Source organism: Pseudopodoces humilis, chromosome 15 (genome assembly GCF_049639895.1).
Source record: "Pseudopodoces humilis isolate 2021_Gansu_Grassland_sample_001 chromosome 15, ASM4963989v1, whole genome shotgun sequence".
NCBI classification, from domain to species: Eukaryota; Metazoa; Chordata; class Aves; order Passeriformes; family Paridae; genus Pseudopodoces; species Pseudopodoces humilis.
Window position 1 is genome coordinate 6,260,893 of NC_142214.1, and position 15,902 is coordinate 6,276,794.

The following is a 15,902-nucleotide window of genomic DNA, read 5'->3' on the forward strand; positions in this document are numbered from 1 at the left end:
AGTGCTGCTGGGACCAGCCATTGACTGCACAAGCTGCAGGGAAGCACATGACAATGAAACAGCATTTGCAGTCAGGGCACATCCATGGCTGACTCCCCACCTGGGTAACCACAGCACTTCTTTGTGCAAAGGGCTTTTCATGCTGAAAGAAGTCAAAGCACATGGAGACAAAAGCTTTGGTCATGAAGCAGTCTATGCTTTCTTGCTAATCCTCTTGTAAGAGGGAATATCATCTCCTTTTCATAACTCCAAAGTTACACAAAACCCAGAGGAGAGAGAGGGTACTGAACCAGTATTTTATTTGACTGTTAGCCCCCAAAGAACATTGGTGGATCAAATCTTACTAAATTACAACCACACGGATATTTTAACAGAGAGCATATTAAAGCAAGAGCATCCAGTGAGAGGTTGTGTGTAATCAGGAGGAAGTTTGCCAGACTTTTACAAAAACAATCACCTCAAAGAAACAATGTTTGTTAAGGCAGGTCAACATTGCCAGACTGCAGGCCCCTACTGAGGAAAGCGCTGCTGCACAAGGATCAGCATGGGATGTGCTATGAGGAAACAATGTCAGCTTTTCATCTGGGAGCAAACTGTCCCTTGGAGAGAGGTTGCCAGGTGAGGGATGTCTGCCTGCTGCCATGGTCAGACGGGCAGCCTGTGGGTTTGACCTTGGTCTGCACCATCCGTCCATTCACACGAGGCTGAAGGATGCTGAGCAAAAACAGACTGATTCATTTAGCCCAGAGTAAGGAGTTTGACAGTTCTCTGGGAGTGAGTTGGGAAATACATGCAAATGGTGTTATTTAATCTCATTGATTTTTTCAATGTAAAGAGAAGAGCATTTGAATGAGAATAAGTTTTATTAAGTTACAGTAACAATGTTTGTTTGCATTTGTGATTGGTTTGTTTTTTTAAGAAGAGACATCTTGTTTATAGAAACCTCCAGACAGTAATAGTAGGGAAATGCCATTTTCAGTGTCATGGATTCCCAGTTTTCCGGACAGTAAAACAGCCAGCTTAGGAGTAATGTCTGGTTTATGCTGTAATTTACTTGTAACACAGAATTAAAGGTTTTGGTACTGCCTCTGTGGTGCCAGCTCCAGGGAGGACTCCACTCCAGTGGAACCAAATTGAAGGCTCACCTGGTCAGAGTTGATACCTGAGCCTTGAGTATTTGCTCTCTGAAGAGATGTTTCTAATTCCATTTCCTCCCCATAGCATATCCTCTGCAGAGTATTTCCTGCAGATGTGAAGGAAAAGAGATCACTGTGCCTCAAATGGGAGCACAGACCTGAAGCCTTGGTACTGTCAATGCCACTGGGATTTGCAGTGTCCCAAGACATGCCAGGCCCCTGCCCCTGTCCATGCCCCAAATGCTGTTGTCCTCCTTCTTCCCACAATAACTTAGGAAAAAGCAAGATTAGTGTTGCTCTTACTCTTTCTTCCCCCTCACAGTTTCTTTTTGAAGTACAAGTACATTCTCAGGTCACATATTTTTGTACTCATCAAAGCATCTTGATTTCCAGATTTAAGCAGCCTTTCACACAGGTCTGCAGCTGTGACAGGCTGCCAGTCTGGGTGGAAATGCTCAGCTATAGAGGTGTAATTTAGAGTATTTTGCACAGGAAGACTGAAGCTAAGTTCCTTTTCACTGTCTTTTGAAGCTCAACCCTTTACCATCACAAAGGCTGAGCTGGTTCAGAATGGGCATAAAGAAACTGGTTATCCTTCTGAGAAAGAGGAAAACAAAACTTTGGTGGATTTTCATAGCCATAGGCTGAAGTTGGCCATGTGCTCGCACTGGGTATCTCTCACTGGTGACCCAAACCCAGCTCTGAAATGTGGTGGCTGCCTCTGCTGTGAGCCCCCAGAGCAGCAGCTGCTGGTGCCAGCTGCCAGGCACACACATCCCAGGAGTCCAGCTATCTCTTGAATTCCAGAGGCACCGTTTGGACCAGGAGCAGCGCTGCTGGTGCACCCTGCCACCAGAGATGTAGCTGGAACACAAGGATCTGTGCTTGAGGCAAACACTGTGGCACATTGTCAGGTGTTCAGTTTAACTGAGCAGGGAATACATGACTGTTTACATGTTACAGGTTAAACTTCTTCCATCTCCTGCCTTTTGGGTTGAAAACCTGCATGACTGGTTTGTTCCATTGTGATGGAACCAACACAATGCTGGTTCCATCTCAGACAAAGGCAGAACCCCCAGTTCCATAGTTGTTGAAAGGTTGCTGCTGCCCACAGGACAACTACAGGACAGGGAGACAGGCTGACCCAGTGGGGAAGGACTGCCAGGCTGGCAGGGAAGCCACAAAGAACACAGTTCTTGAGGACTGGTAAAAAATAATATTATCGAAAGTGACAATAATTTAGATTTTATGCCAAAGAAATCTCACTTCACAAAGTTAAAGCCCTAACAGCTTTACATCAAGCCACAGTGGGCAGCTGGTGTGTGTATAACCAGTGTAGCTTCCCCATGTGTGCTTAGAAGATGAAAGGCTTCATGTGCTGTTAAATAATTCTTTTCATTTTTGCTGACTGTTCCAATGAAAAAAATCACTTAAAACCCCTCATTCTGGAGCCCACAAGTGGGCAATTCATCCATAGAGAATTTTGATACCTGAGAGAACAAGGTCCTGAATGACCCAGTCAAAGGCAGAAGTTTTCATGCTGTGGGCAGAAGGTTGACTTGATGGTCTCCAGAGGCTTTTCCAAACCCGTTTTCCCCATGGTTTTGCAATCCCTATGTGATGCTTCCCATCTGTCAGATGAAGGCTTCAGCTTTCTGCCACAATTGGCTGCACGCTGGATATGTCTGTCCTTGCAGAGTTCCTCTGGGAGGGTGTCTGTGCCTTCTGGCATGTGCTGCTTCTTCTGCACGGGCAGTTCTCAGCCTTGGCATGCTGGAACAGTGGGGAGATGGGCTGCAGAGCGTGGCCCTGAGCCGTGCTCCTGCGCTGGCACACGCACAGCAGGGACCGGAGCTCCGCGCGGAAGCTCTCGTTCAGCCAGCAGTAGATGAAGGGGTTGTAGCAGGTGCTGCTCATGGCAAACCAGTGGAAAGCGAAGTACAGAGCGTTGCTGCTGTGGATGGCCCTGCAGGAGATCAGCACCACATAGCAGTTCAGGGGAAACCAGCAGACGGCAAACACAACCACCACCACCATCAGCATCTTCAGCGTCATCTTCTTCTTCCGCTGATGGGCATAGTATTGCTCCATGGTGAGGTCCCCAATGGCGTTCCTCAGCCAGAGCTTTTTGGCCACTATGGTGTATGTGATGGAGATCACAAGCAAGGGCAGAACATACAAGAGAACAAATGTAGTCAGGTCCAAATACTTCCAGAAAAGATCAGCAGGAGGAGGGAAGCTGGGGAGGCAGACCATTCGGATGGTTCTGTTTCTGAAGATCAAAGAGAAAGAGCTCTCAATTCCACTGCCAGCTGCACACAACTGAGGACAAACACCTCAGACATTCAGAAAAGTTTCAGTACAGGTACAGGTAGCAGAACTCATTTGGTGTCACGGGCAGGTGCCACTTTGAATGGAAAATCTTACTCTAGGTTTGACCTTTGGCTCCAATGAAGGTTTTCTCAAACACATCCCCAGGAAAATAAAGAAATCATCCATACTGACATCTGTGTCCTCTGCTGACGAAGAGTCCCTCTCCCCTCTGCCTGCCCCAAATGATATGGTTGAACCTCTGAGCCCAAAACAACTAATGAACCAGCCTGGAAGCAATTCCATTGATTGGCATTGTCCCTGTGTGACAGACACAGCACCTATGTGAATGGAACAAAAATTTCTCTGTTTCACCACCCTTTCTGCTCTAACAACATGGATGGAAGGGTGTGGCCTTGGCTTCTCTGGGGCTTTGCAAATGTCATACAACAAAAAATATGTAAATGTCTTACCCAATATAAAACCTTGTCAGAGTCTGATAAATGGCGTGAGGCAGCGAGAAGCAGCTGGCCATAACCCAGATGATGATGATGCAAATCCCTCCTTTCACCATGGACATGCGTGGCTTGAGAGGGTGCATGATCACCTGCAGAGAACAACGACTCCTGAGGACTTACAGTGTCTCGGTCACTCTTTGAGCCCCATGTTGCATGTGACATGCAGCATCAGCTCCACATGTCTTCAGTGTTAAAAGGCAAAGACTTGCTTTACAGGACTTCAGGGAGCACAAGGGCTGGGAAATGCACGGGTTTGTGCACATATTGGGTGTTTCTGCTGGCCTAGAGCCTGAGCAGAGAAACACACTCTGTGTGACACATCAGCAAGACTTCAGAGACCACAGTGGTGAGATCTCTGTTGAGCTATACACACTGTGGAGGATTACCCTAGGCAATTAAACAATAATTAAAAATAGACCTATTGTCTCATCCAGATGATCACTTGGCTGATGAAGTCTTTGGTATTTTATGCATGTTTTTTCTAGTCCCATTGTAAATATCTACTTAATCAAGTTAACTCCCCCGGAGTATCTGTCTGCCGTGGTACTTCTCAGTATTAGCAATATTTTTAGAAGCAAGTGCTGGTTTCTCTTTTGTCTGGGACAGACCTTCACTTGTCTTTGTCTCCTGGGGCCATACTAGTTCATTCCAGCTCTGAGGAACCCACTCTACTCAATTTAAAGGCATGCATTGTTTGGCCTTAATTAAACAAACACTTCTTGATATCTAGCCGTGCTTTGCAATCAACCCAGAATCTACTGATTAAAACGCATCACTGTCAAAGTGCTTTGATTTCAGGAGCTGTAATATTGCACATGAAGTGGGCAGACTGTAAAACCCTTTGTGGTAAAAAGAACAGAAGTGGCTGATCTATGCTCCGGCAGCCCCTGTGATTCTCTGACACCAGATGGAGCCAGTTCTTGTTCTCAATTTCATCCAGCCACATTTATCATGTGAAGTTGCTTTTCCGTAGCAACTGTTTCAGTGACTCCAGCACTGGAAGAAATTCAGTCTGCCTGAGAGCTCACTTTGCTGGATCTGGCCACTCAGCACTCATCAGCTAAAGAACAAATTATAAACTCTCTCAAAGAAACCCTTCAGTCTGTACTCATTGCTTGACCTGAAAGGTTTTCCTAGTTGGTAAGTATCAGGGCTGGAGGAGAAGGAGAGAATTTCTTACCTTGAACTGGAAGAGTTAACATAGTTCTTACTGTTTCCAGCCCTAGGCAAGGACGGGGGCAAATGTCAGAACAAACAGACTCTCATAAATTGTGGAGAGAATGTGTGGGCTGGCTGATGTTTGAATTCAGCACTAATCCTCACCCTACTGGCAGAGCTGTGCTCTGAGACAGGGCTGAGGAGGGCAGGGAGCCCACGAGCCCAATGGCCCAGGCAGACCAGGGTTGGACAGGCTGTCTGGCACTGATCTCCTGAGGATTTCAGTATCTCCAAGGACAGAGACTCCCACTAACCACATCCTCTCTGGACAGCCTGTTACAGTATTTCATCACCCTCACTAAAAAACATGTGTGTTTTGTCACTGCCATGAAAGCTGGAGTTCTCCCCTCTGTTCCCTGAGTCTCTAGACAGTGCAGGTTCCAGGTACTGGAATTTGAGGAGGAAAAAACTATGTATTTAGCACATTACTTTCTAGCAAACATAGGGGTGGTGTCTTCAACATACCTGGTGCCGGTCCAGTGCAATGGCAGCAAGGGTCAGCACAGACACGTGGACAGAGCAGTACTGAACAAACCGGCTGATGTGACACATCAGCTTTCCAAAAACCCAGGTGCTGCTCACAAACCTCACCTGAAGAACAAACAACATCAGATTAAGAGGAGCAGTACCTGAAGAGAAGCAAATTGGCAAAAGGTGCACAGTATGGAACAAATGCTTTAATACAGCTTTCTGAGGCTTTGGAGGTGCTTTATCCTCAGTTTTTCCTTGAGAAACAGTGACTGTGGAGGTCACTGTTTCTCAGACCAAGAGAGGTCACAAACTGAGGTGAGATTTACTGCACTGTGCAAACCAATGGCTTGAGCAGTGTTCTGTGTATGTTGTGTACATTTGTACATTTACCATGGCCCTTCTGGAATACATAAAGAAATCTTAGCTCTGCTCCTCAACGTGGCTCTGCAGGGGACACCAGGTGCCTCCCAGAAAACATTATTTCTTTGGACATGTGGATGCTGAAAGCTGCATTGTCTCCAAACTTTGGAATTCCACAGAATTCCAAAATTCTGTGGAATCCGTCACCTGTTCCCAGAGAGGTGTAACTGATGATGGGTTCTCTGCAGAGAAGAATGTGCCAAATTGCCTCATTCACTTATTATTCCTGACTGTGTAATATTAAGTACAAATTAATGTCACTCATTTTTCTGCAGATGAAGCTAATTTGAAGTAAAGTATATTTACTACAAAGCATCTGTCCACAGAAAATTAGTCAAGACTAGCTAATCTGTTTTCAATTAATCTAATTAATTTCCCTGTAGGGGCGACTCTTGCAGTGCTGACTTTCACTGAACTGGAGCAGTGTGTTGGATCTCTGGAGCTGGTGTAAAACTTGTTCCTGAGAGAGCAGATAGAAATTTAATTACACATGCCTTGTGTGTGGCTGTTGGTGTGTGAACACACAAGAGGGCACCAGGCTCTCCCTGAACAAATTATGGATGCAAATCCCACCAGAGCAAGGCAAGGAAATCCCACCAAAGAAACAGTGTCAGTTTAGGAAAGGGTGAATTCAAATAGCTAATTCAAGACCTGCTTTTGGAAGGCAGAAGAGCACTCTGGGCAGGGATGAAGCAGGAGGATTTGAACAGGAATGCTAGGTCAAATCCAGGAGCAGAGTCCTGATTATATGGCATTTATAGTCTGTGACAGTAGGGCAAGAGATTGATCTTTAATTTTTCCCACCTCATACAGTTAATGTTCTTTTGTATAACATATATATTTTAGTCACTGAAAATGAGAAAGGACTTTTAGTCCCAGGAAGCACCGTCTGTAGTGGCCGAGGGAGGGACATGCCACTGACACTGTTCAGTGCAGCCTGAGCACTTCCCTGAGATGTTGCACAGGGACTGACCTGGTTCATGTTGTTTCCATAGGAAACCAGCCCTTAGCTGTATTATCTCGTGTCAAACTTGTCCCCACTTCCTTCCCCATCTACAGGCAGAAAGGGGTCCCAGGTCTGCACCTTGCCCAGAGAGATGGAAAGCTGCAGCAGAGTGAACGCTGCAATGGGCTGCGAGGTGAGGGCATGAGCCCCCAGCTCCGCTTGCTCAGGGGGTGTTTGAGATAGGGGCCATGACTGCACCCTCTGCAGAAGGCAAAAGGGGAAGGGGGGAAAAAGTTAACTCTGGATACCAGCCTGACCCCAGCCCATTCCATCCTAGTGCACACAGCTGACAGCACACACAGACACCAGCAGGCACGGCAGGACACGGCTCACCAGTGTGAAGGGGGTGTTCAGGGTGGTGATCATCACGTCAGCAATGGCCAGATTTACAATGAAGAGGTTGGTGGCAGAGTGCATCCTCTTGTTCTTGATGACCACGTGGCACACCAGGATGTTGCCGAAGAGAGAGATGCAGATGATCACAGAGTAGGCGACAATCAGCAGCGCCTTCACTGTCCGGCTCTGGGACTCACCCTCATACTTGGCTCCGCTATCAAAGTCCCCCAGGTCCTCCAGGTTCAAGTCACTGTGGAAGAAGGACTGGTTAGGGAAGCCGTACAGTGCAGAGAAGAAGTTGGTCGCGTTGTGGTTCTCCGCTCTCCAGAAGGGCTTGGGCATGTACTGCAAGGGGAACCAGGTGTGCTGTCTCATGGCTGGGGCAGCGGAGCCCTGGTCCAGCCACAAGCTCATCAGCGCCTTCTGCCAGCTCAGTTGCTAAAGACAGTGGTTGCAGGAGGGAACACACACATTTGCATTTTAAAAATCTGCCCCATGGCTGCAAACTAGAGAAAAGAGTTGATAAATGGGTCCTTCTGCCTGTGCTGGGGACACGTCAGCTTCACCTCAGAGGATCCCTGTCGGCTGTCCTTGTTAAGTCCCATATGTCCCCCACAGAGAAGTTGATTCAGAGGCTGAAATATCAGAGATCCCCAAATACTTTCTCTCTGCACCAAGGAAGAAATCTTAGTGAATATTTCCTTTTTGGGCACTGTTCTTCTTTGATCTGCAACTTATCCTTGGAAATCTGCTTGACTGGTTCTCCACACAGTCCTTAGTCCATCAGGTTTCTGTTTCCCAAGAGTTTTCGGAGCTTGGCAGAAACAAAAAAGCAAGGGCTGCCTTTCTGCCTTTCACTTTGCTTTTCCCCCTCCAAGTATCTCTGGCTACTCAGTGAAGCAGCTTTGCTCAGCAGCAGAGTGGTCCCTGTGTTCCCTGTGATATACACAGCTGCCAGATGACACACTGCACAGGAAGGAGCCAATGGCAGATCTCTTCCCAGTTTTCCTGAGGTGTATCACAACCCACACGTCGGCAACAGCACAGCCTGACGTGCAGATCCAGAGAGCAGCAAAACACAGATGAAGGGTGATGTGCTATGATCTCTGTCTGCTCTGCTCTTCTCTGGACACCCAGCACAGCAGCTGCATGGGGGTGAAACATCCTCCCTGCTTTGTGGCATCTCTCATTCTCTTCATCCCAGAGTTTTAGCAGAGAACATCTGAGGGCCTTGTTCTTGGTCCCAGCCCCTTCCTGCTCACATGTGGTGCAGAGGATAGAGTGAAGAGTGAAATGCAATCTGACAATGAGAGCAGCAGCCCAGCATGCACAGGGGGCACCCAGGATAGCCGGCTGTACTCCACATCCTGGCTGGGCTGGGGTGTGCACTCAGCCCTGGGGTGTTCAGGCATCTGATGGCATCTCTGCAGCAGCCTGGCAAAGGCTGCAGGAACACACAGGGCTCCATCCCTGGGCTCCTTTGCCCTGTTCCCTGCCATTTCCCTGCAGTGCACCAGGAGGGTGAGGGGGCAGACCAGCACTGGCATGCAGGAAGCCAACAGCAGTGAGATGTCCTGGGCGCCAGAGGTGGGTGACTCTCATCCCATATTCCTGCAGAACAGATTTATTCTATTGCAGGTACAAACACTTCAGCAATCACATGCTGGTTTGCTGCAGTTATTCACTTGTAAACATTATGAGCTGCTCGAAGCAGGCTTTGGGATTCATAATGCGTTGGTGCTGGCTCCTCTCAGTCAGAAAGACAAAGCAAGGCAGAAATGTACTTTGCCAACTCATCCAGGTGAACTGTGCCACCCTTTGTTTCTGTACAAGATTTTTGGCTTTCACATGTTGACACTATTTGAGACACAAATTTTTTGGAAATTTTCTTTTTTGTGAGATTATTTAGCATTTTCCTTGTTAGTGCTCTTTTGAAAGGAAATGTCAGATTGCTGAAATGTCAGTTGAGATTCATATCCACTTTCTGAACAGATCTAATGTGATCTAACATAATCCCATCAACAGAACAATGCTGATGAGGGCCAGAGAAATCAGAGCTATACTATAAAAATTCAGATCCTTGGGAATGTTAAAACATCACATTTCAAGCATTTTCACAGGTCATTGCCATGGTTCATCACCTCTGCTCATGGAGGCCAAGGGGGCTGCTGGGAACAAGTCCCTGAGCTTGGTGGGTTCATGGAATCTTTTCCTTTACTTCAGGGACTTTTTCCTTCCTGACAGAGAGAAGTGAGAGAATTCAGCAGTCACGCTCATTGTACAGCATGTAAAAGCATTCAGGGTCGAGGCTGCTTGCACTTGCAACTGAATTTGAGCTAATATTAAGGAAATGAGCTCTAAAGACATGATTCATCTCCATTACTGGACAGAATTTAATGATGAGGCAGATCATAATAGCAATGGAGATTTTCTCCCCAGGCTGTTACTATAAGCTCAGTGGGTACATGCATTCAAATACTTGGCCCTGTCTGCTCCCACAAAGGTGTACAGAAAATACTGTCATGACTGGAGTATTGAGCTCAAAAACTGAATAAAATTGTCCCCACAGGTCCCTGCAGATTGTTATATTTCATATTTATGAGGTATGTAAAGACTTCACAAGAGGGCAGACAAGAAATCCTGCAAACTCGAGACCACTGTGTTAAAACTTTTCCTAATGCAGATATTCCCATCATGCTCCAACTGTGCATTTTTTGGCTTCTTGGTCTTCTCCATCCATCCTTCCCCAAGCTCCATTCCTGATGCTGAGTGCAGGCTTCCCACATAATCAGCAAAGGAGGTGAGAGCTACTGGAGACAAAGTGCTACTCTGCTTTGGGTCTGTACAGAGTTGATGTCCCGAGCACTCACCAAGAAAGCGTCCAGCCTCTGAGAGAATCCCCTCTCCTACCAGCTGGGAGCTGTGCCACACGAAGCAGGGAGCACATGGATCCTGGCAAAGCCTAAACCAAGGCCTGCTGGTGCAATAATGAGATTTCTGGACTGAAAAATAAAGTGTCTCTGCTCTGCCATTCAGACCTGAAAGCAGTTGGAAGCAGTCAGGAAGTTTGAGTGCCTGAGCCTCATCCAAAGGGAGAAAATTTGACAGCTGAAATTGTCAAGTCCAAACAAGGAAAATTGAATTCAATGTGTCTGTTGCACCATGCAGCTTCTTGCAAGATTTCTCCGCCCTAGAGAATTTCATAGTTTATCCTTTTCTATGTTAAATACAAGTTTGTTAAATAACAGAAACAAGAATAACTATATACCAGCCCCTGAGATTTTATTTCACTCAAAATGTATGTTAGAAGTGAGTCTGGACAATACTCATAAATCATGAATCTCAGCTCTGACTTCTTTCATATTTGCTTTAGTGCACTTAGGACACTGTACTCCTCTTCATTTGCAATGACTAGTCCTGCTTTTGTGACTCAGAAAACATGGGATGAACAGGCACAGGCATTTTGCAGGATATTTCATGGACTTGATCATTAGATTTAATAAATAAACCACATTCGGTAATAACAGAGTGAATACCCCAGTAATACATTAAATAAAGCAGTTCTGTAATTCAGACAGGTGCTAACCATTCAGAACCACACTATGCACGATGCCTTTCTGTGCAAGTGAGCCAAGGTCTGGCTCCTGGGGAGGGAAAAATCCTCTCAGCCCACAGCAACACAAGGGTCACCTCTGTGTTCCACCATCCCACTCACATCATTCACTGCATGCTCCCTCTTGATATATGAGAGCCACTGCAGCTATAATTCAGCTTTTACAAAGCTTTTTCACATTTTCACTTCCTGAGGGCAGAATTTTAGGCAAAATCATAACATTTACCACTCTCAATATGGTAAATTTACCAGTCTCAATGGCTTTTGTTTTTTCCCTGAGAAAAATCCCTCTTTGTGGGGAAAAATTTGGAAGGAAAGTGCTGGGCACAAATTGTCTCTGCCAGTTACTCAATTACATCCCCTTGAAAGAGTATTTGAGCTTTTATTCTTAGAGCTTTCTTGGAGGCAGTGTAATTGGATTCTCATGCTTCAGACAGACGGAAGGAACAAACAATGCAGGACATGTGTGGGATACCAGGGTGCTGATGCTTGACTTAGGAGCTGGAAATTACTACTTCAAATACGCTAGAGCAGCCTTTCTGCAGTGAAGCCTGACATCTAAATTCTTCACAGTGAACTGGAACATTGGGGAGGAGCTGCCTGGCCTTGGATCCAGCTGCTGTGTTGTAATGGACCACATCCTCTCCTAGAGAGCAGCCTGGGTGAGCTGATTGTCCCTCACCTGGTGAGGAAGAACTCCCCAGAGCCTGAGGAAGAGTCAGCTCCAGGCCATTGCCTTTATGAAGCTCGATACAATGTACCTGACAAGTTTACCGTGACTTCTCTACTGTACCTGCAATTATTTATAATCCCATGTGCCAGAGACACAGCAGGGACCAGCTGTGGCACACACAGCAAAGCACTTGAAGAGGGTAGAGGCATGTTGTTCTCAGCTGAAAGGACAAAGTTATGGTCTAAAATTTCAGGTTATTCCCTATGACTGCCAAATGGCTGTAAATTAAGGCCAAGGGAGTCTCTAATGGCTCAGGACATGGAATTTGACATGCACTAATCCAGAAGATTTGCTCTTGGCAAAGGAGGCTCAGCAGATACGGAGGAGACAGGACATACAGGGAGTTGGCATGGCAACTCACTCATGTCCCTCAGGAGATGGAATGAGCACTGCCAGGTTCCAGCAATATCGGGAGTTTTTCACTTTCTAGAGGTTTCAATACCAGGAGAAAAAGCCAGATGGGTTTTTCCAGAGCCAGGTGACATTGGCAAAGGGAGGCGAGTTGCTCTGGAAGCCTCTGTCAAGCCCTTTTTCCTTTGTTTGAAGGGTACGCCTCTGAAAGGATGGAGTAGACTAAAAATTACTTTGAAGTTTCACAAAATTACCAAAAAAATCCCCAGTCTGACTTTACTAGCAGCTACAAATGTTCAGACAGGAATCAAGAGCCAGGGTCCTTGAATAAGTGATGCAGAAGATAAAATATGATTTGAAAAGAAACATTTCTGAAGACAGGGATGCCATGAGCCCTGAACACACAGTTCCAAAACCCACCCATGAACAGCAGATTTCTTTTTCAGAGAATGACTGAAGAATGGGTGGTGTTCTGCAGGTTGTATTCTGAAAATGCTGTTTTTTCACTGAAAATCTGAACGAAAGTCAGGACATAAATGTCATCCCCAACAATCTGAAGTTTTAGCTACCATCCATTTTACCCCCTTCAATTAAAAAAAAAAATAAAAATACCATGTTATACTTCAGAAGCAAATACTTCCTTAAAATAACAAAATTTCCAACTTTAGTCTCTCAACCCAGAGTTCAGCTGCTGAGTTTGGGGTCTTGATACAGAGCTGAGGAAGCAAATGCCTTTAGGGGACGTGGCCCTGCACAGGGGTCCCTCAGGGAGGAGAGTGGTGGTAGAACAGTGGTGATGACAGTGAGAAGCAGAAAATGGCCTCATCTCAGGTGTGGGGAGGTCTGGAAGCATCTCAGCCAAGAGATCACTCCTCACCCCCACCTGCCAGCACTCATCTACCCCACAGTGCCCTTCACATCCTTGCCAGTCTGGGCATCTCCCACTGGGATTCTTTTGCCCTTAAAGCATTCACAGCCTTTTTCTGTGCCTCTTACTCATTCTTGGATTTTCTTTTTTCTTTTTAATTTCTTCAAATATTTCAGGGGCTAAGTTTTGGAAATACTGATGACGATTCCAGCTTGGGTTAGTTTGCATTCCTAGTATGAAAAACATTTCTTGCATTCATTCCCTTCTCTCTTTTCAACTACCCTTTATCTGACTGCTCCAGGGAAAGCAGTATTAGCCACTGCTTTGTTTTCTCTCCTTACAGCCCCAGCTGCACTCACTATAATTCCTGGCTTGCAAGAGGAAAAAGAAAAATTTACATTTGCTTTTTCCTTTAGATGCCACATTTCCAGATGATCTGTGAATGCCCACATCTCTTTTCAACATCCAAAATTTCAGGGACAGAGGCACCACACACCCCGAAGGCAAGCCTCTCTCTGGCACACCAACACATGGGCGCCCCTCCTGAGAGCCCTCCTGACTCTCTGGGCTCCAAAAGGCTCCTTGGCAAGCTGCAAGAGTGATGTCAGTGCTCAGAAGTGAGTTCCAAACAAGGGCTGTAGCTGGAGGAAAGCTTGGCAGGATGTGTGCAGCAGGGGCACAGCTGGTATTAAGGGGGTTTTGAACATTTTCCAGCTCTCAGCACTTCTTCACAGAGATGGAAACCAACTGCAGAACTTAAAGTAAAATGCACAGCTTCACTGCTGTCCTGATGGAAGGGTGATGGCCCTACCAGCTCATTCCTCTCACTGACCCATTTCTGAGCACAGACCAACTGCAGCTCCATCAGGAGCACAAAACCAGACATTATTATGCTACAATCAGCTGAAACCTCCCAAAATTGTGCTGTTACATAAAATTACACAGCTGCTACCCTCTCTCCATAGCATCCCAGCCTTTCTTCTCTTCAAACTGGGGAAAGCCAGGTGGGTGGTATCAGCAGTCAGTTCAGGGAAACAGAGAGCCTTTGGAAGAGCAAAAATCAGAGCCCAAACTGCTGCTCCTTGGGTTTGGCTTTGGGTAATGTAGCAGGAGGTGGTCTCAGAGCAGTTCTTCACAGCTGAGAGCAGAAGCTGGGGACAGTCCCAAGCTCCCTCTGTGGCACCAGGTGGTTCCATAGCCCCTACCAGGCAGCTCCATTCCGAAATGAGTAGGCTGCCCTGGGGCTGCTGCTCCAGCACAGTGCAGGTGGCAGCAGCTTGGTCTGGAGGGACTGCATGTGACACTTGGACTTGAAAGAAAGCTGGGTAGAAAGCTGAATGTGTGTCCAGGAAGAGATGGTTATTTGAGCTAAAGGTAAAGAGATATTAGAAAAACCACAAAATCCTTTGGAAATATCCTTTTACCTTTTCAGTCTCAGGCTTCTGGTCTCAGTGTGTCTCCTGCTGTAGAGGTCTGATGCTGGCCAGGATACAGGGCTGTGGCATTATCCCCTGCCCTGGCACAGGTCCCTCCATGGGGGAACTGCATTCTTTACAAAGTACCACCAGGAATTTGAAGGTATGGGGGATTACAGGGTGTGTTTATAAAAATTACTGTGTAGAAGTATTTTCAAGACAGAAGAGTGAACAATCAGGTCAAACCCTGCTCTCTTCCCACCACCTGCCCAGGGCAGCCAGGGGAGCTTGGGACACCACAGCCTGAACTCCCCACTCAGCACCTGGACATCTGGGAGCTGTGGCCACCAGGATACTTCCAAGGAATGGGGTGCACTGACCCCTCCTGCAGCCCAGCCTGAGCACATGGCCAGCACCTGTCCTCCCTGCTGCTGCCCCCAGCATCAACCCCAGCACTGCTCTGCTGACCTTCAGGTCAGCACCAGGCACCTCTGCAGTCCCAACACCAGCACCCCATCAGTCTCAAAATTTCCCCAGTAAATCACTTTCTTCTTCAAAACCTTTCCTGAAACTTTTTAAACTCAAAGTTACTGTATTTTAAAGTTCTTGTCCATACTGTAAATTGCCAATGATCAGCAGAGTAGAAATTATTTGGTCTTGTTTTCTCCCCAGCACACAACATTCTACATTCCAGAAACACAAACACATTCCAAAACAGTTACTTGGCAGTGCAAGTGTAATGAGACAGCCTTTGTTCTTCTTTATTTCTCTGCAACATGAATGACAAGAGTGAGTGTGGGGGAAAAAAAAGTCAACCTCACCCAGCTAAAATAAGCAAGGGACAAGAACATCTTCATGTGTTCCCTGTTAAGCAGAAGGAACACAGCTCAGCCAGACCCATTGGCAAGTGCTGAACCATTCACTGTCCTGGAAGTAACAAAAAAGGAAAAAAGTGTTCTGAACGTCAGATAAAGCCATTCCAAAGGACTGAATCACTGAGAATAATGGAAGCTCCTTGGTGCAGGAAAGTATGTGCTAGGGAAAGAAAAAGTGTCTGAGTCAAATTACCCTAAAGGCTTTGCTTGATGAAGCAGCCTGATGAGATCCCACCTGCTTCCAGAACACATTTTTTAAGGTAATGTCATTAATACTGGTGAATCTCAAGGAGGAACAATGCCACCAGGGCTGCAGTCATCATCATAACAGTTTTCCTTCGAAGACTACCATTGTATCTGGGCTCTCAGGTTGGAAGAAATGCCTGAAAGGAGGTAACTGAAAAAGAGAAAGAAATAAAGTTTGAGACTGTATTACCTCTTTTCTAACAGTCAGAATTTGAAAAGAAATACAGAAGTCAATGAAAAGTTTTTTGTGAGAGAGACTACACAGACTACAAATTCCTACATTTTTTTATTTTCTGCTGCTGTTTACTTAAATTAAGGACCTTCTCCTTAGGCTGGACAGGCTCAAGCATTAATCAAACACAGGCAGCTTCTCTGAGGGCTTACAT

General features: G+C 46.3%; 1 protein-coding gene across 1 annotated transcript; it reads right to left on the reverse strand.

Annotated features, from left to right (window-relative positions):
- Positions 1-2,783: 2,783 nt before the first annotated feature.
- Positions 2,784-7,790, reverse strand: LOC102102200 (G protein-coupled receptor 83-like). Its single transcript, XM_005526151.2, has 4 exons — positions 7,413-7,790; positions 5,648-5,773; positions 3,920-4,053; positions 2,784-3,408 (listed from the first exon to the last, which is right to left on the reverse strand). The coding sequence occupies exons 1-4, from the start codon at positions 7,788-7,790 to the stop codon at positions 2,784-2,786; spliced, it is 1,263 nt and encodes a 420-aa protein (XP_005526208.1).
- Between the last annotated feature and the right edge of the window lie 8,112 nt (positions 7,791-15,902).